The sequence below is a fragment of the Filicampus tigris genome, chromosome 15, assembly GCF_054856515.1.
Source record: "Filicampus tigris isolate MCC_2025a chromosome 15, RoL_Ftig_1.0, whole genome shotgun sequence".
Taxonomy (NCBI): domain Eukaryota; kingdom Metazoa; phylum Chordata; class Actinopteri; order Syngnathiformes; family Syngnathidae; genus Filicampus; species Filicampus tigris.
Genome location: NC_141231.1, coordinates 19137653 through 19161979, shown reverse-complemented (window position 1 = coordinate 19161979; position 24327 = coordinate 19137653). Strand labels below are relative to the sequence as shown.

At 45.2% G+C, this 24327-nt stretch overlaps 2 protein-coding genes across 11 annotated transcripts in view; both read right to left on the bottom strand.

Annotated features, from left to right (window-relative positions):
* Nucleotides 1-169: 169 nt before the first annotated feature.
* Nucleotides 170-6446, bottom strand: plrg1 (pleiotropic regulator 1). The gene is made up of 15 exons (XM_086054303.1): nucleotides 6253-6446; nucleotides 5733-5839; nucleotides 5094-5230; nucleotides 4949-5005; nucleotides 4319-4412; nucleotides 3623-3713; nucleotides 3438-3536; nucleotides 3267-3359; nucleotides 2309-2458; nucleotides 2108-2209; nucleotides 1929-2031; nucleotides 1730-1838; nucleotides 1234-1373; nucleotides 943-1136; nucleotides 170-765 (listed from the first exon to the last, which is right to left on the bottom strand). The coding sequence occupies exons 1-15, from the start codon at nucleotides 6259-6261 to the stop codon at nucleotides 706-708; spliced, it is 1545 nt and encodes a 514-aa protein (XP_085910429.1). The 5' UTR covers nucleotides 6262-6446; the 3' UTR covers nucleotides 170-705.
* Nucleotides 6447-6900: 454 nt separating this feature from the next.
* The window catches only part of setd1ba (SET domain containing 1B, histone lysine methyltransferase a), a 25360-nt gene continuing 7933 nt past the window's right edge, over nucleotides 6901-24327 (bottom strand). For 6 of the 10 annotated variants that reach the window (XM_086052704.1, XM_086052706.1, XM_086052703.1 and 3 more), the window contains 14 exons: nucleotides 23104-23225; nucleotides 21697-22797; nucleotides 18780-19529; nucleotides 17815-17988; nucleotides 17625-17718; nucleotides 16577-16788; nucleotides 15703-15769; nucleotides 15278-15616; nucleotides 13587-14809; nucleotides 12113-12280; nucleotides 11159-11284; nucleotides 10953-11072; nucleotides 9340-9477; nucleotides 6901-8569 (listed from right to left, as the gene is read on the bottom strand). In XM_086052704.1, coding sequence (XP_085908830.1) covers nucleotides 8396-8569; nucleotides 9340-9477; nucleotides 10953-11072; nucleotides 11159-11284; nucleotides 12113-12280; nucleotides 13587-14809; nucleotides 15278-15616; nucleotides 15703-15769; nucleotides 16577-16788; nucleotides 17625-17718; nucleotides 17815-17988; nucleotides 18780-19529; nucleotides 21697-22797; nucleotides 23104-23225 — 4808 coding nt within the window. In that variant the 3' untranslated portion in view covers nucleotides 6901-8395. The remainder of the gene's footprint in view (nucleotides 8570-9339; nucleotides 9478-10952; nucleotides 11073-11158; nucleotides 11285-12112; nucleotides 12281-13586; nucleotides 14810-15277; nucleotides 15617-15702; nucleotides 15770-16576; nucleotides 16789-17624; nucleotides 17719-17814; nucleotides 17989-18779; nucleotides 19530-21696; nucleotides 22798-23103; nucleotides 23226-24327) is intronic. The other 4 variants (XM_086052701.1, XM_086052702.1, XM_086052708.1 and 1 more) reach the window with 4 other exon arrangements.

The window sequence follows — 24327 nt, the reverse complement described above, 5'->3', positions numbered from 1 at the left end:
ACGAGAGCAATGTGTAGGGGCATACCTAAAACAAAATGACTTAAGATAAAAATACATTTATATTTTTCCACATGAAAACATACTTCTTTCATAAAATAAAAATGTCATTTCTTTAGCTTGTGTGGTAAATATCGCAATAATGTCAATAGAACCCACTGAAGAAAAGGGCTGAGTGTATGTCCTTTTATTTGAACACATATTTAACCTCGACCCGGAAGGCCGACGCAACTACAGTATATTAAAAAAACGATGTCAAATATCCTGCATGGTCAGTGTTGAGAAGACTCATTGAACGGCGTTGAACATTTCACATCTCTTTCATATCAGTTGATATCGGTACTGATCGATGTTTTGGCTTTCCAAGATAATGCATCCAATCGGGCGGACGAAAGCTCCAGCCCGGCGGGTACGAAGAGGGGAAACCGCCATTCCAAATGTCTGCTGGCGAAACTCGCGTCTTGTTCTTGCTCGAGCAAACGAGCTTTTGTGCTCCTCTGACCTGCGCGCAATCTGCCGTGATTGCCGACAGCGCGCGCGGCTCGCGGACATTTTGCGGAACGTTTTGCAAAAGCAAAAAAGAATTCACCCAAATTTCATGTCCATACAAAATAAGCGTGTGCGAGATATGACGGCTGCAAGAAAGACACACAATGAAAAAAGAAAAGAAGAATGAATTCGATGTGGCCATGGGCTCCAGGGCCATTATTAAAATCTTTTTCGCTTCAGGATTTCTGGTTTCCAGTTGACAGGATGGCTCTCTTCCGTCTGCAAGACACAAAGAAATGATCGAATGTGGTCAATGGAGTTTGCGTCGAAATGGCGCGTCGCAACCGGAGCTGAGCTGAAATGCCGCAGACTTCAAGGGACGCCCGCTCTGATCGGCGCAACATTCGGGTTGGGCTTGCCCACTTCCCATACGAGTGCGATACAATCGATACGTACAGCGGTGTCGTCCTCTTTGTACACTTTGACGGTCTTGTCCGCTTCGGCGGTGATCAGACGACTTTCCGAGTTGTCGAACACGCAAGCGAAGATGCCCGACTCGCTGTCCAGGGAGCCCGGCTGCACGGCGGCGTGGATCCGCTGGAAGTTGTAGCCGGTCCTCCAGTCCCACATGTGGATGGTCCCGTTGTCGGCTAGACACAGACACGGACACAGAGAAGAGCGGGTGTGACGCCGCGGGCCGCGTCGCGGGCTCTCTCTCGGCGCTAAACGACCGGACGGGCTCAATACCTCCGGAGACGAGAACGCCGTCAGAGTTGACGGCCAGGGTGTTGATGATGGCGTTGTGTCCCGACAGGTTCTGAATGAATTTGCCCTCCGGGAACATCCACTCTTTGATGTTGTCGGCCGAACCGGAGGCAAACGTGTACCTGGCAGACGCGAGAAACACTTCATGGCGACGCGCGGACGGCCGACAAGACATCTCGGACAAGCGCTTTCCGTGGCCGGTTGGAGAGGAGCAGAAAGTGTGAATTGAATGGCAAGTTGGGGGCGGGAAGGCTACTTGGCAGCTCGGTCTGGGAAGGCACCTGACTGGCAACTTGGGAACCGCTTGGGAAGTTTGGGACTCGCCGGTAATTTGAGATTTGACAAGGAAACGGGCAGGGTTGGGACCGGCGACCGGACGAGCGAGTGCGAAGCGAAGGACTGGCGAAATGGGAGATTGCGTCGGCATCGGAAACCGACCGGGAGGTTCGCGGGCGATTTGTGACTGATTTTGACTTACTGTCGGGGATGGAGCACGACGCTCCGGACAGATTTCTTGTGGTTGGTCAGCGTCGCTCTGGTTTTGCCGGCAATTAAATCCCACAACCTGATGGTTGAGTCATGGCTCCCTGCGGGAGGGCCACATCGCATTTATCACGACAGACATTTGTGGGATCGTACCGTTACGCTAGTCGGCCGTCAGTGCAACGTCGTCGTGCCTGTGATGACTTGCGGCTCTGCAGCTTGACACCGGACCGTGGCCACCGTGTTGGTATGACCAGTTAGCGTGTGCGCGTTCGCTTTGGACCTGATGTCCCACACCTGAGCGAGACAAATGGGGTTGACGCACATGCGGGAAGCCCGATCGCGGGACGGCGGCGGTGGAGGCGGAGCCTACCCTGGCCGTGGCGTCTCTGCTACACGTCACCAGCACGTCGATGGTGGGGTGCAGGTCCAGGCCGTACACGGCGCTCAGGTGGCCGTGGTAGTGGCGGATCACCTGTCGGGGGGCCGCGGATACATTCCGACCGTGACGTGCCGTATTGCGAGGGGACGCTGTCCATCAAGACGGAAGCGCGTGACGGCCGCGCCGACCCACCTTGTTATACTCCAAATCCCAGCATTTGACCTGCTTGTCCTCGCCGCAGGAGAACAAGTAGGGGCTGCGAGTGCTGACCGCCACGCCGCGCACCGTGCTGATGTGTCCGGTTAGCGACAGCTTCAGCTTCCCGCTCGCCAGGTCCCAGATCTGTCCACACAAAACCGCCACATTCATAACCCTCCCCACCAAAAAGATAACAACTAATAAAAGATAACAACAGGAAGTCACAAACGTCGGTTTAAGAAAAAAAAAAATTGGAAACATTTTCAGACGGATAATAATGCTAACAAAATTTGGAACTAACAAATTTAAATTTTAGCGGACAACATATGAAGTTGCAGACATAAGAAATCAGATCAATTTTGACCTCACGCGTCTTCGTCTGACTGTCCGTTTATGCTGTGTAGCGTTTTTTTCTATTCTCCTTTCTCGAGAGAAAAATATAGTGATAAGTAGTGGTTGCCTTTTTATTTTCTCTTCGGCGAGAAGATGAGAAGAAACCGCCATGCCACCTTCGATCAGATTTGGAAAAAAAACAACAAAAAAAACATGAAAGGGTCCTGCGCAGCTGTCATGTTTGCCAAACGAAGTCTCAGTTAATCCTCCTGTCTTTATTGACACTTGTATCCTCTTCTTCCCCCCCCTCTCTCTCTCTCTTCTCCCTCACTAAATTAAATTTAGGAAGCCGAACGCATTCTGTGCGAGACATGGCATGGAAGAGATGTATTCAAATTGATCTCCGGTACTTTAGCCAATCAGGAAGCAGAATACAATGCGGGGTTTGTACGCTGTAAAAAAACAGCATGCTGAATTGCGAGGTAAAAAATACGACGTAGCAAGTCGACAAAAGATGAACCGAGATATAGCGAGGGACCGCGGTAATTACGAGGAGTCGGCCTAAGCACCGATTTCTTTATTTTATTATTTTTTTTAAATCCATTGGAGCACGAGTCACCTTGATGGTTCTATCAGCCGAGCCGGTGACAAACCACTGATTGCCGGGCTCCACGGCGATGGAGCGTACCCAGCCAAGGTGACCGCTGATGACCTGTCACATCAACAACACACATGAATAAGTCTCGGGCAAAATATGAATAAGCGCTCGAGTCCTGTGGGATGCAGTCACCCGAAAGAGTTTCCATGGTGGGTGCCACTGAGGCTTGGGCATGGTGGGCGCTCGCCTCATCAGGGCAGAAGTCCTGCTGCCGCCACTTTCCATGACCGCCTGCAAAAAACAAAAAATAAACAACAACTTTGAAAGGAGACGGGCGGCAGCATGCCAAAGGAATTCCAATCAACCTCGGGACGTACCAATGCGGTCGAAGGCGGGTGAGATCGCTCAGCCGCCCCGGCGTGCCGATGGATCTCTGGAACGCTGGCAGCGGTGCGGTTGGCATCTTGGCTGCAAGGCAGCATATTTTGCCGTTTTTGCAACTTTTTGTGTGTGTTTTTTTTTTTTTAATTACAAAGGATCAAAACAATCCACAAAAAAATTTTAAAAGCATGTTGAAATCCTATTCCTTATGTGCTATACACATCGCTTATCAATACAAATTTGTGCAACACACCAGATATCACACACATTCGTATCTATTCACAGGTAAACGTATCTCCATGGAATTATGTCGTGATAGGGAGTGATCACTTATCGCCATTATCAAAAGTGAAATCCAGTCTCAGGGGTTGAACAAAATTAACCCCCTTGTCCCAGCACAAAACAAATTGTCCTTTTCAATGATTAACATATGCTGTTATTTTTTCCATTTTGTAAATGTCCATACACCTTTTTAGTGTCGGGCTTTCTTTTGTCAACCACCTTCTAGTGAGGACCTTTTTAGTAGCCACCAACAAAATACTGACCAATTGTTTGTTTTTTTAACCAATATTGAGGAATATGTACAAACAACAACAACATACTTTCCGGAGCTATGAAGACAAACCGGCCGCTCTGTCTCCGCCTGCAGGACAGCTACGCATGCATGCTGGCAACCCTAATGCTGGACTCACCTGGCCTGTGACGCCGGCAGCGCCAACGCCATAGAGTGGACGCCGGCCTCGCTGGGGTTCCTGTGGAGCTTTGTGTCGGCGGTCAGCGCCACTCCTCATCATTTGATTGGAATTGATTTGAAGTTAGCAAGAGTTCCAACACACGCAACGACCCTCAGATTTAACACGAGGGTTAATACACTATCAAGAAAACAGCGCTGCCTTCACTTAAGAGTTTTGTCCGTTTGGGAACCAAGCTCGTAACTTGGGATGTAATATTGACGGCGGTGTCGTGTGAATAAAATTGCCACGACATTGTCACTTTCATGTTGCGATCAGAAAACCAACCAGCCCACAATATCCTTTCGTGACATTCGGATATCGTTATATCCCTACGCATAACTCAAACCCATTTTCCCACTGAAATGCCATTAATCCCTCCCAGCCCACAAAAATTGCCAACATTTTTTGGCATGTTTTTAATACAGAAAAATCACACTGTATTGCGTAAAAACATAGTCAAGGAGAATGTAAAGGAATAAAACTGGTTTGATTATCTGAAGCTAGCTCATACGGAAAACTCTTAAGTCAAGGTAGCACTGTATTTTTATTTATTTATTTTAAAGCATATTAAGCTAGTTCAGAACTTACCAGGTCCAGACGGGTAAGCATGTGTTCCAGTGATTGTGTACTCTGGCACATCGGACACTAGATTTGAAAAAACAAGTGGAGTATTAACTCAGGAAAATACAGACTATCCTCCATATTTGTACAGTGTTTGTTTATCTGTGGTCACCTGGCTGCGTGTAGCCAAGCTGAAGCTGCATGACGCTGGCGGGCTGAGAGACTCGCTCTTTGGCTTCCTTCAAGACAGGCAAGTGGAGGACAGCGTCGTAGTCGGCTTTCAATTTCACCGCCATCTTCAGCTTGTGACTGCAAAACAACAATGTGAAACAAAGGCAAACACAAAAACAACTCCACATTGTCTATCTAACCAAACCGCACAACAGTTTTATGCTGTTTTTGAACAATTGTTGACTTTTTGCCAAAACGACACCTTTGTGTGGGGTGAGTTGAGTTCCTTGCCACCAGACATATTCAGGTTAGTGCTCACAAATCAAAGCAAAAAAACAAACAAAAAAAACAATTGAATGACGGCTAGTATCTCAACCAAAAAAATCCCAAACTGGCTCACTCGTATCAAGACACCACTATACTCATTTTACCGGAACCGTCTTTAAAAGCTCTTCCTGATAACGCTGGTCTTGTGGAACGTTTTTTTTCTTTGAAACTTCAGCAACCACCGATTATTTTAACAAACTATTCATAAAAGTCTTAATCGATTCATCTGACAACTGGTTACTCGTTGCAGGTTTAGAAATTAAATTTGGTGCATTTTTGAAAGTCATTTTTGTGTTAATTAAAAGCGTCTTACCTTTGTTCGTCCAATGCAATGTACTTGGCTTGGTCGGACACAAACATGTCATGAGTCCTCTTGAGCGAGCGAAAGACCAGTGTGTGGACCGAGTGCTTCTGCACGTCCTGTGAACACATGAAATTGATCTAATGGTCAGGACAAAACCTTGCACCTCCAAAACGGTCACTTTTCAGGAGACCCCCAAAAATGGCAAGTTTGTTCACCAATTTACGTTGCATCGTGAAAGAGAGTAAGCCATTTTTAACACTTTAGATTGGTCAACAACTTGGAAAAATAACACCCACGAGCGTGGACTGACAAATATATAGATTATTGTAAAACTGTGAAATTCTCCAAAATGTGACTTAAGGTTTTGGATCAACGCAAGCGATATAGAAATCGTGATCAAAACAGAGTCACTATGAAAGAGTCTAGAATGCGGGAGAATGGCGAATCGGAACCAGCTAATTCTTCCAAGGAATTAGTCGGGCGGGAACGATCAAAAAGAGCCACCAAAAGTATCAAATGTTCGCCTTACCTCAGTCATTGTGGTGATAAATGTCTTACAAAAGGATCACTGCGTAAAAAATCTAAATGAGGGGGGAGATAAGAAAGGTTTTATTTGAAAATCTGAGACGTATTACGGACGCCAGCAACGATGAACACCACAACAAATTACGGAACCACGACTCTCCGCGAACCGGAAGTAAATGTACGCAATGAACAAGGCTCAGTTTGCCTTTGCGCCGGCTAGAGGCAAGGAGTGGCGTTTCACTTCCATTTCATTTGAACTAAAACAGCCGCAACTGGAACGAAGTACTGTTGTACAAAAGATCGAACATAAAGCATGATGAGAAATAAAATAACATAAGATTAAATTTAATGCTTGATCATATCCAACCTAGTAGTCACTTTCAAAGATAAAATCCTCATTTGTGTATCCTCCAGCTTTGCTTTTAATGCAACTTTTCAACCAATGCAACCTTCTCATTTGTACTTGCATTATTGTGTAGTGTAACAGCGTAGTTGCGTAAGGCATAATTAAATTAAAAAAAGGAGTAAGAAAAGGCACGACTATCAAGAACAGAATAGCCTGTATATATATGAAATATATATATGTATATTATTTCAGGAAGAAATGGCAAACAGGGTAATGTTTATATGATTAATAACAGAAACGCAACAATGACTTTTTATGGATGTATGCAAAATTGCTTTATTTCCATTTTTTTCCAAACATGTTCATACATTTGTAATGTAATAAATAGACATGAAGAGCAGGCTGATTGTTCACTCCTCTTCCTACGCCGATTCAGCAATTTTTTCATCCTCGCTTTCTCCACACCAAAAACAACTTTTCATAGAATTTACAACACAAAAATGAATACAAAGAAAAGACCAAAGCTTGACACAAGCTGAAATGTGGTGCTACAAGCTCACCGCTCGCATCATATGTTACACAGCTCTCAGAGCTCGGATGGTGTAGCAAATCCTCGGGGAATATGAATATGAATATATATATACTGTATTCATATATATATTCATATAATATTCACATATATATAATATTCACAGTTAGCTTATGTACACGTTTGAGACAGGCGAGAGGAATGAAGACGTTTCTACAAGAAACAATCTTTCCAAAAAGGGGGCGATGGAAGGTGACTTCCTGTAGACAGTGGACCTTTTTTTTTTTTTTTTTTTTTTAACTTGAAATAAACAGCTTGTCATTCCTTTTACAGATCCCTGATCAAACTTTTTTTTTTTTTTTTTTTTTTAAATAGTCAGTCTTATTTTCTAGAAAACATCTTAAAAGTGAGACCCGGTGATGACGTATAAAAAAAGGTTGCAGATTTTCTGTACACATTTACAATATAAACAGAAAGCAAATCTTCACTATTGTGACACCAAGTCGTGTCTGCCTGGTAAATCAGAAGTACATTCCACATTTTTTTTCCCCTTTCTTTTGCTATCCCAGGAACCGTTTTAACACTGATGGAATAATACGTGATGAGAAGCTTGCCAATACCTCAAAATGACTTAATGAATTCTTAAATGATGTACAGAAGCTTAAAGTTGAGCCATTGCAAGTGATTTGGATGATTCTTTCACTTTGCAGTGAACATGGAAAGTCTTCCTTGGGCTCTACTAAATAAAAATCGATGAGGGAAAATGCTTTACCATGATGTGTTATGAGAATTTGGGGGGCTTACAATGGTTTCTGAGGGTTTTTTTGTTTTTTGCAATAGTAGTGCTCTTTTGGGCTAGGATCCATAACCCTCATCTAGACAAATACCATTGAAGATAAATTGCCGCTCGGGTACATGTCAAAAGTGTCGCCTTCTGCCAGTGAAAAGATACGCAATTGTCGTCCTTTTTAAATAGGCCGCATTTGTTTGTTACTATCACCATTCGGGTTGAATTGGGGCGGGGAGTTTTTATGATCCAAAAGAAAGTGTTAAGCGAGATCCTGATCCCTGTTATAGGATTGTTATGCCTTGGCAAAGGTCCTTCAAGATGATCAGTGTTGAAACAATCCTGAAGTGTCACCCCAAAGCTTTTGCAAAGTGCGTCATTAATTTAGCTGTGAACAACAGGGCGAGTGGGGGACCCGAAGTGAACAAGTCAAATGGATGGAACAGCACCATAAATCGTAAACCAGCAACAGTTAGCAGTTTTGATCAGTTGAGCGTCCCCCGGCAGTTTTCGGCTCCGCACAAGCAGGGGATCTTCTCGTCCTCAATGGGGAACTTGTAGTCGTACGTGATCTCCTCGTTGACGTTGATGGGCTGCCGCGAGTAGATGACGATCTTCTTCTGCGATTCCACCGTGATCACTTTGGCATAACAGTTAGGCTGAAACAAACAAACAACTCATCACACAACTGAGGAAAAAAAAGGTGAACATTGACAACACAATATATCATATCGATACTGTGCAATATAAATATTGGGTGGGCCAAAAGTAGGCACACACTTCTTCATTTATTCAAGGGAGGGAGCGAGGTCAGTAAGTAGGAAGGAAGGAAGGAAGACAGGAAGTGAGAGAGAATAGAGGTGAGGATGGAAGGTAAGAAGCAAAGAAGCAAAGAAGGTAAAAGACGGGGAGGGAGGGCAGCTGGACGGAAGAGAGAAAGGGATGGGTTGGGAGCATGAATACACTTACTTAATGAAAGTAAGGGACTAAAGTCATGGGATGGGATGTCATCTGCATAAGTGTGACGAGATGTTATGATGCCCCATAAATCTGAGCAAGGGGCAGCAAATATAAGTGGTTGTTCTAAATTGAACACAGTAATGATCGGATAGGGCAATATCAGCCACCACAACCTCCGAAATATTAAATACCATTGGAAAAAATTGGATCCAAACATGTGCCGCTTGCTCTGCGTTGAATCTGCCACCTATTGAGAAAGCCCAAAATTGTCCAGGAGGTTGAAGTGTTCTTTTGCATTTCCGTCTTTTAGATCGCCGAAAGGACTGTTAAAATCGCCCACTTAAACAACATTGTCAAAATCAATGCGCACAATCCACAATAACTTGGCAGAGTCATTTAAAAAAAGAAGAAGGGAGTGAGTGAGGACGGCGGGATGTAATCTGGTGTTTTGTTGAGGCGGGGCTCTCACATTGCAGCTGTGGTTGATGAAGCGCGCAAAGTTTCCACACTTGGTGGCGTCAATGATGGTGTCGTGGTCCACGCGGAACATGTAGCTGCTGCCGATTCCCTCCTCCTCGTAACGCTTCTCACGCATGTCAGCGATCACCTATGGACAAAACCCGCCACACACACACACACACACACACACAACTTGATTCTGGGCAAAAGTGGACTTGAACCTAAAACACATCACTTTGTTCTTTATTCAAATGTATTCTCATAAAATGGTGACTTTTAACCTCCTAAAATGTCAACGTTAAATCTACACAAAATACAAAACTTCTTGTCTCAAAGACTTTTCACATAAAATTACATCGGCAACCCGTGGCAAAAAAAAAAATTAAAATACAAGTATACATAAATTACAAGTGTCCGATTGAAGTGCATTTTATTTGTCTCAAAAACGTGCATCATGCCTTTTTAGTTAGCCAAAGTTTTGGGCCACTTTCATATGTGGTGTGGATTTTATTTGCATTGTGACCGCAATCTGAACCTCCAGGTCGCATACATCCGACATTGACGTCAGGCGCCTGAAATGCGCTTCGCGCGGACGGATGGACTCTGCAGTTGATTTGAGTAACAATATTGACTTTAATTTAAACCCACTTAAAACACGAAGCATAAACTTGACATTTCTGGTGATCGTAGTAATTCAGCCACTCATTTTTTACGCGCGATTTTGACTTGACGTCTCCATGAAATGAGTCTGAAAAAGCCTCGCCTCATCATTTTGCCCAAATCCTGTATTTCTACCTCAGATGCGAATCGCCCCCCAGTGTCGAAATGCCCCGACACGCTGCATCACATTTACTTCCATAAACACAATGTCGTGAGTGACGTCGACCGTCTCTTCTTCTGCGAATGCGGGTCACTTTAGGGGCGCAATTATGTTCACACAAATAAAGAGACAGAGCTCGCATTTATGATGTGCTTACACATACAAAAAAAGTTGATTTTTCTTCATCTTACAGTCCTGCGTGAAGATGAAAATGACTTCCCAGCCCTGATTTGCAGATGCTGTATGTGCGCAAAGGTTCAGGTGCAGGAGTCCCATTAACCAGGTAACATAAATATTCAGGCAGTTATTTTGCACATATCTATTTTCATGGTTCCGTGAAATGGTGTTCTTTTTTCCACTGTATTTTTCAATTCAGGCAGTTTTGTTTGCGAGATGGATCATTTAAGTTCAGCTTTTAAATTCATTTGAAAGAAACCTTCAACTCTGCGCTTTTTTTGTAAGAGTTGAATGTGTTCATTTAATAAATAAAATGTCATTTTCTGAAACATGGATGGACTGCATGGATTTCATAAGCAACGCACTATTTTACAAGTGTAAAGATACACAAACGTAATCTTCAAAAATTAAAACCTCAAAAAAAAAAAAAGTAGCCGTTATTTCCATAAAATTAAGACAAACGGTGAAAATGTATTACTTCAATGTCCAAAATGACCGTACTTTGGTTCCCCTCTTCTCTCAAACTATTAGAATCGCCTCCAGCTACGCCACAGTCATAACAATGAATGCGTGTACTAATCGCTGTGAGTGGGATATTTTACAAACAGCTGTTGCCATGGTCTCACCTGTCTGATGTTTTGCCCCACGTACTCGATGACCATCTCGTCGGCAGCGATGGGCTCCAAAGCAAACAGACCCCAGTCGTGGATGTGCGACTTGCAGAATCGGATCTTCTTCTTGCGGAACTGCAAGCGGGCAGCACATTGTTCGGCAACCGCGAGGCAATGTCACGAAGGCGATGATCGCGGCAAAGGCAAGCGCGTGTGCTCACCTTCAGCTGATTGAACTTCAGCAGGTCGCTGTCGCACGCAAACGATGACAACAAGCGCCGCTGCTCAGACCGCCGCTCGGAGCCCGCCCTGGTGGAGGCGTGGACTTGCGCAGGAATACTCATACCCTGAGCGAGAGGCCGACAGACACACAACATGCCTGTCAGTGGTGTTGTATGGTCTGCTTGCATGCGTTCAAGTAGCAGTTGATGGAGGGTTTGAATTACTGGAAGATCTATGATGTGTCCTGTTATCCTTTTGCAGACAAAGCCACGGTAATTTGCCTCCAAAAAGTCACCCGAGCATAGGGCTGCAGCGATCAAATTGATTATCAAATTAATCGATAATTATTTTAATGATCAACTCATCATTTAGACACTTTGTTTACAAAGATAGACCAATCCATTTTTTTTTCCCAGGGCCGATACAATATTGATCATTAGTAGTCAAGTATGACGGTATCCATATATTTGGAGCCGATATTCATGTTCAGTAAAAGGGACAATCTTTGCAGGTGCAACGATTAATCAATCACTCTGGTTAGCGAGTACGAAATTAAACAAAAGCGGGACAGCCGAGTCGGGCGACAGTATATTGCCCATCTTAAACGCTAGTAGTGAGGAGAAGTGGTTCAGCAAATGGATGGACGGATAGAGAACAAATGCTATGACACTACAGTGTCCTACTGTACGTGTTGGAATACAGACGGCCACGGCTCGATGTGCAGCAATACTGAGTGGTATTGGTAATCATTTTTTTATTTTGGTCCGTGAAACATAAGCCAGTCACTATACCAACTCACCGTTCGATGAGAAAAAGTGGACACGATAGCTTTTGGGGACTCGATAAATGGTCATTTGCATGTGTGATTGTTACATCAACATTGAAATCAACACACTGACAAAAGAATGAAAAGATGAATCGATGATCAAGACAATCTTTGGTCGCATTCCTACCTGCGTGTCAACGGGCGGCTCCTCCGACTGCAGCCGCGTGCTCTGCAGGTACTTGATCTTGTCCTTCTTGTCAATCTTGTAGTAACCTTCGCTTCGGGCACAGCCGGTCACGTGATCCCTCATGCCGTCATCTCGCCTCTTCTTCTTCACTCGGGGGATGTTGGTTTGTGCAGGGAAGTCAAGGGGCGAACTCTTTGGGCTTTGGAGCTCAGGGAACCAAAAGGTTCTCCATTGCTGCCAACAGAGGGCGCTGCTACGTGACGTGACTAAAACAATCAGTTGTGGAACATTTCACTGGGTACGATATGAAAGATGAAACTGGTTCATTTTAAGAGAATCATGTTGCATTTTTGAGGAAATGTCGCATATCGAAAATCGGAAATATATACAGCCTTTATCCCAAAAATATACTACTTACTCCTAACTATCATTGTAATGCAACTTTTACCTAATATCGAACTTTATCTCAAGAATAACTGTCATTAACTTACATAGCTCTACTAAATATACTATTGTCGTACTTGTAGTATTAGAACTTTAATCTAAAAGACATGACTTTCAATCTCATCAGTATAAAATATATTCTAGCAAAATTACTACTTAAATCTCCAAAAGATACAATTTGACAATATCTTGAAAATATACAACTCCATTCACATATTACAACTTAAATCTCAAACATTTTATCTAAATATACGACTTCCTTCTCTTAAAAATACACCTTGAGCCCAAATATATGCAACTATTTTCTTGAAAAAATACAACTCTAGTTCTCAAAAACATGGACCATTTCTCTCCTAAAATGGTGACTTTAATCTAGAAAATATAAAACTTTGTTTCCCTCCGAAATACACAACTTTATTCTACAAACGTTGCAAATTAAAAAATATGCCACTTCTTCCCCGCAAAATACACAACTACGCTCATGAAATTACAACTTTATCCTAAATAACCGATGGCTTTTTTAAATATGACAATTTCCTCAAAAATCAACTTTTTGGGGATAAAAAACTATTCTACAACACATTTTTAGATTTCAACTTTAACCTCGGGCGGCACGGTGGGCGACCGCTTAGCACGTCCGCCTCACAGTGCAGAGGTCGCGGGTTCGAGTCCGGCCCCGGCCTTTGCCTGTGTGGTTTTCTCGGGTACTCCGGTTTCCTCCCACATGGTAGGTTGATTGGACTCTCTAAATTGCCAGTGACCATTGTTAGGAAAAGCGGATTGGATAACGCATGGATGGTTGGACTTTGATCTCGTGGTGTAATTTTTAGTTTTTCTCTATGCGACATTCATTCCTTAAACATGGTGTGTTGGACCCGATAACGAGTTCGTTCATTCATTCATTTCCAATGAGAAAAACTGCTTGGGAACAAATCGCGAATCCAATGGCTTTGGATCGACTGTGTTTGATATTCCAGGTTGATGCGAGGAGGTGAGAGCAACGCTTGGCGGACGCGCGGTAAAGGATATGCGGATGATTAACCCAAAGCGTGTCGTTGAGCCAGTCGTTGCCGTTGTCCTGCTGCAGCATCTCGTCGTAGGTGACCTGCAGAAGCCGGATGTCCTCCTCGTCGATGCCTTCGTTCCAGATGTCGTACAAGATGGTCATCTCCTCAAAGTCGCTGCGTCTGGAGAAGTAGGCTCGAGGCGGCGTGGTGACGGGGGACAGGCTGTCCAGCAGAAGCTCCTCCCAACCTCGCCGCGCCCGCCGCGCCGGCTTTATGACGGCGGGCGCGTCCTCTTCGTAGGACAGGAAGCCGTCTTCGGCTTCGGGCAGCAGCGTCGTCTGAGCTTGCGCTGCCCTGAAGTCGGGGCTCAGGCCATCGGGCGGCTTGGCGGAGATTTTGCGCGCGTCGACGTCTCGCAAAGGAGTCGAGTCAGGCGACAGCTCCGAAGACTCGGAGGGGACGGGGGGGACCTTTTTCACTTTGGGTCGTCCGGGTTTGCGCCTGGACGGGATGCTGTCCGATACCTCGGACCTCAGGTCTGCGGAGAGGCCGGCCGGATGCTCCGTACCTGTTGATGAGGCTTGGTTAGGCAAGGCGCTGACGGGCGGCTCCTTAAACATGGGACGGTCGTCCATGCTCTCGGAGGAGATCTTCCGATTAAGTGCGGCGAGGTCAGGGAAGACAGGGGTGAAGGTTAAGTCTCGCCCCGGAGTGAGAGGGACTCCGGCGCTGAGGACAGGGGACTGAGCAGGGTAAGAGAAAGGACTACCGGGAATGTGCGGGGAGCTGAGCATCAGGCTGCTGCTCCCCGTGAGCGGGCCGTCACTACCTGGCGTGTTGGGCACCGTGTCCGTGCTCTGGGACTTGCCCAGGCTGCGGGCTCGCTCCATTAGGTCTCGGCCGGGCGTCCGGGGAATGTCCTCGTCCGTGGGGAGACGAGCTCGCTGGGGGAGCTCCGAGGGCGGGTGGAGGAGGGAGCGACCTTCTACTGTGGGGCGAGGCGGGAGAGGGAGGTGCATAAAAGAGGCGGAAGCGGGCGGGGGCGCGCAGGGTTTGGAATGGAGGTGGGGCGGGGCTGATCCACCAGGCGTCACGGCCGCTCCCTCGGGCTCCGCTTTACCTTTGGCTTTGCTCTCCTGGTCGCTGTCGGAAGGAAGGGCGCCCGTTGGCGTGGGCGGCCGCAGGTTCTCCCGAGGTTCCGACCTCACAGTGCCACTTTCATCGCCGCTGACGTCTTCCTCTTTGGCTACAAAATCGCAAGCATTGTTCTCTTTATTTTACATCCACAAAAGGCTATATCGGAGCTGGCCAAACGTTTGCGTTAAAATGCAAGAACTTGGCGGGGCTTTACAAGGATAAATTAGACAGTGACGCCAGAGACCGATATCTTGCAAAAATGGACATTAGAAATGGTTGGGATCCCTATGCTGTGTGTTTGCTGGTGAACCGTCCACTCAAGCTACGCTTAATTCCTTTTTAACAGTGTAGGTGATCGTTGATCATTCCTTCTTACCTTTTACCTCACTCACTCACTCACTCACTGAGCGCATGCACGTATTTGACTAAAAGAGAGAAAGCCGGAAAATACGGTACTTCGTGACATTTTCACGAACCACATTGTCAGCTCTCGGTAATGAAAATGCTCCAGGCAAAAACAAAGAGCGGGTCAAAGTATTTCCTGTGCCAAATGCAGTTGTCGGTTGTGAAATCCTACCTGGAACAACTTTGGGCGACGGTGGCTTCACTCCCTCCGTTGGCGCCTCCTCTGGACTTGGAGGTCTGAATTTGGGCATTCTGCTGAGCTCCTCCGTAACATCCATGATCGGGACTGGAGGAGGACTGGGTGGCTTGGAGTCCGTCTCCCCCTCTTCATCGGAAGACGAAGATGAAGACGACGAAGAAGATGAGGAGGTCTTGGTGGCTCTGGCCCCATCGTCGTCCTCCATCTCCACCTCCGAGACCTCCTCTTCCGAGCTCAACTCGTACTCCGAGGAGTTTGAACTGGCTGACGACGAGTCCGAGCTGCTCTTGGACGGCGCGGAACTCTCCGACTCTGCGGGAGATGATTCCGTGAGATGACAAACTGCAGGAGAGCAGATGTCAAAATGCAAATGTGTTGTTCTCAGGGAAATAAAGTACCATCGTCGGAGGAATCCGAGGATGCGCTCTCACTGGACGAGTCTCTGTGAGCGTCGTCGTCAACACTCTGCCAAAACAAAATACCAGGTGTCCGCAAAGTCTCTTCACAACTGTTATCAATGTATTTATTCATTAGGGGTGTAACAAAAATTATTGTAATCAGAAAATCGGGTTTGATTGGACGAATCAAATTGAATCGGTACATTTAAAATCGTAGCATCCTTGAGTCCTATCGCACGCCATGCATCGAGATACGTATCAAATCGTTGAATGTGTACCAAGTATCCATTGGTGGTGATTTTCTTTTTATGTAATTAACTTGGTTAGGGCTTAGGAGAGCTTTTACAAGATGTCGCTTATTGATAAACATGACAGAATCTACAGCTGTACCTTATCAAATTGAATTGTAATCCCACTGAATGGAAGCGAATCATACCACTACAATATACTAGCGATCTGCATCACGCCACAAAAGACGATTTGATACAATTCTCAATAAAAGGGGTATGATACCATTCAAGGATGTAACGGTTTTAAAATGCAACAGTTCGATGCGATGGGATTCTGATTCAGTTAGATATGGTATGGCCATACAGTTAAAGCTCTCCAAAGCCCAAACTATCCAAGTTAATTAAATTCAAAGAAACGAACAAATCATCAGCAATGCCAAACCAATTCAAGTCTCGTGTACCTCTCTCATAAAAGACAATTCAATACTTATCTCCATAACTTGGGTGAAATATGATTATAGGATGCAACGATTTTAAAATCTACCGATTTCATTCAATTTGTCAAATAAAAAAAGATTTTCCGATTCAAATCGTACTTTGTTACACCCCTACAATATACATAATAGAGATTTCACTGTACTTACCTTGCTTGGCGACAGCCTGTCCGTGGGCGCCGCCGTCTCTCCGAGTTCCTCCTCTCGGTCACCCAGCGACTCCTCCTTCCCCGATGTGTCCGCCTCCTCCTCGCCCTCGCTGTCCAGGTCAAGCGGGCGCGAGTGTCTCCGCTTGGTCGAAATGCTGTCGCCATCCATTTTGGAATCGTCCAAGGGGAGCTCCGTTGGATCTCGATCGCGCTCTAACCGAGATAAATGATGAATAACGATTTACATTTTTGAATAGCATTATTTAACAATAATTAATATACATGTTACTTTAGAATATATTTTATTTAAGATTTCATGTTGTACAAAAAAAACAACAATCGAGTATAAGATGGGCCAGGTTATTGATAAATTAGGTAAAAAAGTATCAAGTGTATACGAAGTATGAAAAATACTTTATTTGAATAAACTAAGTGAATTCTCAAATCATATTATTGTAATTACTTTTATCATAATTTAACGATATTTTAATAAAAATGTTTAATCTATTCATAAACATTTATGATTTTAAATAAATTAAGTAAACAGTTATTTAATGAGCTGTAAGAATTAAAAACAAAATCAGATATTCAGCCCATGTCATATGTAGATTAGGTAGAAATGGAAAAGTAGTTCAAAGTTTCTACTGTATTATGTCAAATTAATTGACTTAATTGATCAATTCTTTAATACAATCAATGTTATAAAATGTAAAATTGTCAATTTGACCATTTAAAAAAAAAAGTATTTTCAATCAATCCCTTGGAGTAAAAAAAAAGTAGTTCAAGAGTGCATGTAGCATACAGGATTTTATGATAAAGCAATGATAGATAATTTCTATTATAAATATTAAAGTTGCTTGTTTGACTTACCATGTGTGTGTTTTTTTTAAATGATAAAATGTATATAGGAAAGTGATGATAAAAATATTGTTCTTCATTAAGCAATTTTGGGCAAAAGGAAGAAAGGCTACATCAAGGCAACGAATATGACAGGACTCCTCAAAATGCAAATGCTCAGAGGGGAGGCGCATGCGAGCGGTGACGTTTACCTTCATCCTCCAGCTCGTCATCCACGGGAGTGGAGGGTCGCGCTCGTTTGTTCTCCCCTGCAGTAACGGCCTCTGGTGGGTCTTTCCTTTTCACCTGCGTGCCACATTTCAACGCTCAACTCCAAACGCAGCGGACGAGGTTGGGAGAGGAGAAGAGAAGAAAAGAAAAGAAAAGAAAAGCTTTTGCTACCTTGAAGGAGGGCAAGCGGATGGCTCCTCGCAAACCAATTCCTAGTCCCATGCCCTCGTAACCCAGACCCTCGCCCTTGTTCCAATTCTCAAGCAGACTTGAACCGATGGTCTCCTTAGGTTTAGGTCGCTCCTCTTCCTTCCCCTCCGCACCTTTGATTGGAGTCAAGGATGCCTGGGGCAAGAAGATTTGGAATTTGAACTTTTTAGGGGAAAAGTTACAAAAAAAAAGTGTCATCCAGGAAATTACAATAAACTCAGCAAATTGACCAGAGGTGAGTTCAGCAATCGCCAACGAACCGTGTGTCTTGCTTTTTTCTTAAGATGGCAATGTCCCACATTAAATAGCATTTCATTAAGCAACCTCTTTTAATGGCTTTCTACGATATACAGTGGGGATGGGCTATTAATTAAAAAAAAAAAACACGAAACAACAAAAACAGAAAAACAAAGAATTTTGAATATTGGGGGGAAAAAAATAAATAAATAAATCTGTGAATACGTGAATCCACAGGTGCCGAACTGTGAGTCGGTGTGGGTTGACTGTAATATAACAACAGTCAAAGACATACAGTCTTCCTGATCTATGAAAACAAGTTCAATTATATGAATTCAATGGTGACTTTTTATTCTACTCTTTTTATAATCTTAATGTAAATGTGCATCCATCACAGTGCCCTTATGAGGCCAAGGTGCGCACAGCAGAAACAGAAGGAATTTATTTTATTTGATTTTTTATTGCTATTACAGTACTTGAATATATCTTTACTTTAATTCACACCAATTTGTTTTCTAGTTGTTCATTTAAGTTATTTTAAAAGCTGATCTTTGGTAGTAAGTCTTGGTGTTTATTAGTCGCGATATGAACATCAGTCAAACTAATAGTGATTAAAAAAACGTCTCCCATAATTCCATTGTAGGGCTGCTAAAATCCAGATGAACGAAACGTTAAAAATAAAGTCTTACCTTTGCCGATCTTTCCTTCTTCTCCCACCACTCATCGAAGGCCCTAAAAGCCACCACCTCCACCATTTTGCGATTGAGGTCTCTCTTCATGATGGCCTTCAGTTCTTTCACGATGACCTGCAGCACACCTTCGACGGTGGCCTTGTGCGGGTCCTCCTTTTTCGTCTCATATCCAGGAGGAGGAACCGTTGGGTTGAACTTGGGCATGCTGGGATGCTGCCACTGTTGTCCCGGCGCCCCCGCGCCGCTGGCGTGCGCGGCGGCGCCCATTGAGAGATGTTGGTATGGCGAGGCAAACGGCCCGGAGGCGGCGCTGTCCAGGAAAAGCGGGTAAGGATAAGGGCCGCGCGTCTGCGCCATGCGGCTCAGCATCTGCTGCTGCATCTGGAAGGACATGGGAACCGTGCTCCACTGTTCCCACTGCAAACAGTTCATTAGCTCCATTTGGACCATGGGGATCATGCCGGCCGCATAGTGAGCCATGTGTGGCAGCAGGTGCGGGTGCACGGCGGGATGGGCGGCCAGGTGAGCCGGATGCCCCGGCACGGCTCCAAGGTGGTGGTGGGGCATGGCGAAGCCTGTCTGGTGGGCCAGGTGGGAGAAGCCCGGCGGCGGAGGCAGCGCGAGGGTGTGGATGGGGGACACGGCCGAGTTGACGACGATGCCTTTGCTACAATCTCCGCCGGCGATTGGCGTGCCCGGCATCTCGTCGTCAGAGATCTCCATGTCTTCCCCGGACGAGTGATGACTCTTGGGGGGGAAATGGAAGAGATGTCATCGCAAACTGGGCTTCACCGTCACAATGCCGTGCGAGCTCAGCACAATTCACTACATTGGTCCCAAAACATATGTACAATGAACCCCTGCTGTGGCGCGCTTCATCTTTCCTGCTCCCGCAATAGTGTGGATTTTTACCTAATTTGTGATGACGGGGACTTTGGGGGATAAAGTGAGGCGTGGATGACCACATTAAAAGGAAAGAAAGAAACACATTTAAAACAAACTCATACACACAGTGACCTTCCATTATCACAGTTTATCTTTCACATAGCCCATGATATCGGATGCGTGCGTGTGTAAAGGCTTCTCTGTACTTGCGCGGGAAGCGACCGCTCGGCCGTCAGTGCGGCAACGCCGCGCGCAGTTTGCCCTTATACTAGCGCGCAACCCACAAGTGTTGTTTTGAAAATGTGTTACTGTTTCACTCCAAGTCGGAGGGTGTCACTACGGCTGATATTAGGCAAGACGCCACAGGGTGGAATTTCCTCTGCCTTTTCGGGCCAATTCCGGGAGGCGTTTTCAATGCCAAACAACGAGGAAATTGACAGCGACAACAATGGATATCTTGCATGCTAGAACAAAGGGACCTAGATGATTATATGATGCATTTAATTGTATTGCGAAATTGTTGTCAAAATGATGTCATACAATAGACTCCCATTTCTTCACAATGTGACTGTTACAACCAGCTCTGCTAGGGAAAGAGGGAAGTAACATAGCCCAAGATGTTCAATGGTTGAATGAGAGTTAATTTAACTTCTAGGAGGACAAGAGAAATGCAGAAAAAAGGGGAGTGGTCTCCAACAAGTGCCGTAACAGTGACAGTACCCCCGTCTCCCTTGGCCGCAACCCAAATAAAGGGATAAGTCAACACAAATTCCATTAAAAGGCAGGATGTTTAATCCTGCAAATATGATCAAAACGTTACAGGATAATAAGAAGAGTATTTATTTATTTAATTTATTTAAGAGCACCCATCTTCAATATTGTAACTTCCCCGTTTAGTCCAATACATTCCTGTTAAACCCCATGGAAAACTTTTGACACTTCCTGAAATTTTGCAAGTCTATTACCAAACATGACATATGTGGCTAAAAAGTGGCATTAGCGCTCCTAAATGAACACTGAGCTCACAACGCGAGTTACCGGCATTGACATTCAAACAACCCGAAAAAAGTGGCCGAGTTTTTCTCTGTGTATGTAAAGTGTCAAACATTGTGCTTAAAATTCAGATATTCATTGTCGCAAGCATAAAGGCAAGGCAAGGTTAATGGGCCAGTTTGTTTACATTTTTTTTCAAAGTGAACTGAAGTGTGTTCAGTTATTAAATGTGGGTCAAAATCCAACAGAAGCCACACAAAGAAGTTCGTATGATGCAAGTTTTAAGTTCAAGTCCATCGATCTTGCTATACAAGAAGAAAACCGCGCTGCTGCACGCAAGCTTAGAGTCAATGAATCTATGGTGAGACGTTGGAGGCGGCAAAGTGAAATGAAGATAAGTACTGGGTATTTTCTCTTGGTTCTGTTCCCTTTTAATCAGCAAAGTTGCTGCTGTGTTAAAAGGCACTATTTGGAAAGAATCTGTTCAGGTACATACGTACTGCAGTAAATATTTAAGTTTTCAACAGAGATGGGTGCAGTTTATAATCCGGTGCATCTTATATATCATTTTTTCATTTTTTTCCTTTAAATAGAGTGTTCTGTAAATAGAGTGGATGCGGCTTATAGTTAATAGTTAGAAAATGTAACTAACTATATACTTTCTCTGTGATCGTGGTTGGCATTGCTGCATCCCCTAACACAGCAATGGTTTACCATGTTCATATATTTTGGCCGTCTAAATCAAGCGAGAAACACAGCGAGTGCGTCTTGCGTGTAACAACAGTAGTCACGTCGCTTGCAGTGCGCTCCTAATATGTTACCCCGGTAGCAACGTCAGCGATGACGCGCCATGCACGGGCCCTATTTTTCAACATAGATCGGTGCGCCTTATAGTCCGGAAAATATGGTACAATTAAAGTAAGCAAGAAGCAAGCAATCAGGTTATACTGTAGTAGATTTCTGCAAGCACAATAATAAACAGTCAGAAATGAATCTCTCTCTGACGGCCGAAATGAAAACTAAAGACGGTGCTTACCGTCTCCATTTTATCTGCTGCTGTGTGTGCTCGAGGATGTTCCTCTTTGACTTTGCTGTTGCTCTCGTTGTCGAGGGGAGAGCTGCTCCTCTTGACCAGCGAGGCGCTTCCGGGGATGGGCTTGTCGTCCTCGTCCGAGTCTGGCAGCGGCGTGGGACTGATGTCCTCCAAGCCCGTGCTAGAGGGTCGGGAGTTTGGCGCCCCACCGCCCATGTACGGCGGTATGGGGGAGAGCTGCGATGACGAGGAGGAAATGGGACTCCCCTCCATTCGCACCTCAGTGTCCGAGTCTCGCTCGGCCAGGAAAGGCAGTTTAGTCCTTTTCTCCTTGAGCAGCATCTCAATGCGCGAGTCCAGGCTATTGCGCTCGGGATCGGCGGCGGGCGAGCCGGGTGACGTGCAGCGTTCGGGCGTCCTGGGAGGAGGCGTGCTGGGATGGAGTCCCGGTTCCGGCTGAGGTTCTGGGATGGAACGGGTTTCCGGTCTATCCTTCAAAGGCAAAAAGTCAGTGGGGGCGGCCAGAGGTGGCTGAAGGGGTCGCTGGTGCTCGCCCTCCCTTTGGGACGGGTGATGAAAGGTCGCTTCTGACGTGGGGAAAGCGGGAGGCAAGGGAGCCTGGTAGGGCGAGAAAGCCGACTTGAAGTTAGGCGTAGCGGGGGGAGGTGCCGTGTAGGAGAAAGAGGGGGTCGAAGGTGGGGGTTCAGGCGGAGTCAGGTGGTGCTGCTTAAAGGGCGCTTGCTCAGACATGCCGCTGCGGTACATGTTGCTGCGGTACTGAGGCCTCTCCGGTCGGCGATTGTATGCATCCTGGAACTTGCTCTCGTGTCTCCGCGACTTGTAGCCTCCCGAACTTTCCGCCCGGCCGGGGCCGGACTGGTACGCGGGTGTGGACTGGCGACTGGAGTAGCTGGAGTCTTGGGAGAAGGGGGTGCCCGCTTGGCGTGGCGTTCCCTGGGACTGGGGCGTGTCCTGCCTTAGGCTGGAGTAGCCCGTCTCCAGGGACAGGGAGAGCGGCGTGGTAGAGGTGCTGCCGCTCGGCGGTACCGAGCCTGCCGCGGCCGACAAGCTGCTCTCTGACAACCTGCGGATGGGCTCGCATGCCTTCGGAGGGGACAGAAAACCAGCAAGATGTCAATAGCAGGTATTAAACATTTGAGACAGTAAAATGTCCCACGAACACATTTGATCCGGAGCTCAGAGGAGAACACTGAACCCAGACATTCTCATACGTTTTCTTCAATTATTCTACTGTTGTGGAATGTAATGTAAACATCCCTGTTTTGCTTTGAAAAGAAAAACTCTTAAGGTGTGTATGGTGACCTCAGCAATTCAGTCCAAAGGTTCACACTACAACAGGTTACTGCACAAGCGCCTACTGGAGGCAGGAGGATTTCTTATTTTTCTTACCAGTAAAGCTTCAGCCAGGCTACGAGGGGAAACCTCTCTTGCTTCCTCCCCGCCGACAGGCAGCGTCCGCGGCGTGTAGCTTCCATTCATCAGGAGCTGGAAGTACCTGAGGCGATTCTCACCTGAAGAGCAGTTAACAGGGGTATGTGAGGCTGGGTTCATAAAGCTGCCTTTGTTAAAATATATTTGGAACTGTTCATACTATGGTGACAGCTGATCACTAAACTCAACATAATGCGGAGGCGCTGAAAAGACTTTACAACAAGGATGGATTTTAGAACCTATATTGAATATTTAGGACTGCCTGTTTATTATTGATGATTGTTTTACGTTGCAGTGCAGCTCAGAGGGGGCCCAAAACTCTATTTGGCCAAGCCGGAACTCCGTCAAAATCCCAGCCAAGCACGGCGTCTTGTTCAAAAACAAAAAGTTGATCTATTAGGTCTAAGTTAAAATGTGTAAATGCTGTCTTTGTAGAAAGAAAACCAAGACAATCAGAATAACCCATAATCCAAACATTTCACTACTTTTGTTACTCTGTCCTTGCCCAATACAATTTAAAAATAAAACATTAAAATACTACTCCTGGCTCTGTTAATGGCTCTTGGGGGCCCCTAGTGGTCACAGGGCACTACGCAGGTACTTAGTTTGCTTCTGCCTTGGGCGGTTCTGGATCAGATGTTTTATCAGGTACACCTGCTTAAATTAAACAAATCCAAGATAATTTGTCTTGCCAAATACAACAGTGCCCAGACTGACACTGTTCAGTGTATTTTTTCCCCCCACACTTATGTAGAACTACACTGTAGCTTTGTTTAATTCAGTTCAAACCAACATGAAAGAAGCTCAATGGTGGAACACATTACCAACTAGAGAGCACTGTAGAAATTACATCATGCTGAAAAGATGAGGCTAAACTCATATGCTATGGAATTAACTTAAGTGGTAAAATGGTGTACAATTTTTCAACAAGTGGCCAAGGTGTAAACACCAAATGGAGTCGCACAACAAATGAAGGCATTAAATCATGATACACATAGTCTAATTAATTGTTACTACTGCATTACTACATACATTAATTGTTTGTTTTGTTTTATATAAAATACAACATTGCAGAGTGTGATTTTTTTTCTTATTAAAACACATTACAAACATTTTTGTCAATGTTTTAAGGGGGGTGCTACAAATGAATGGCATTTCGGTTCATTTGAATTGGGAACTTGG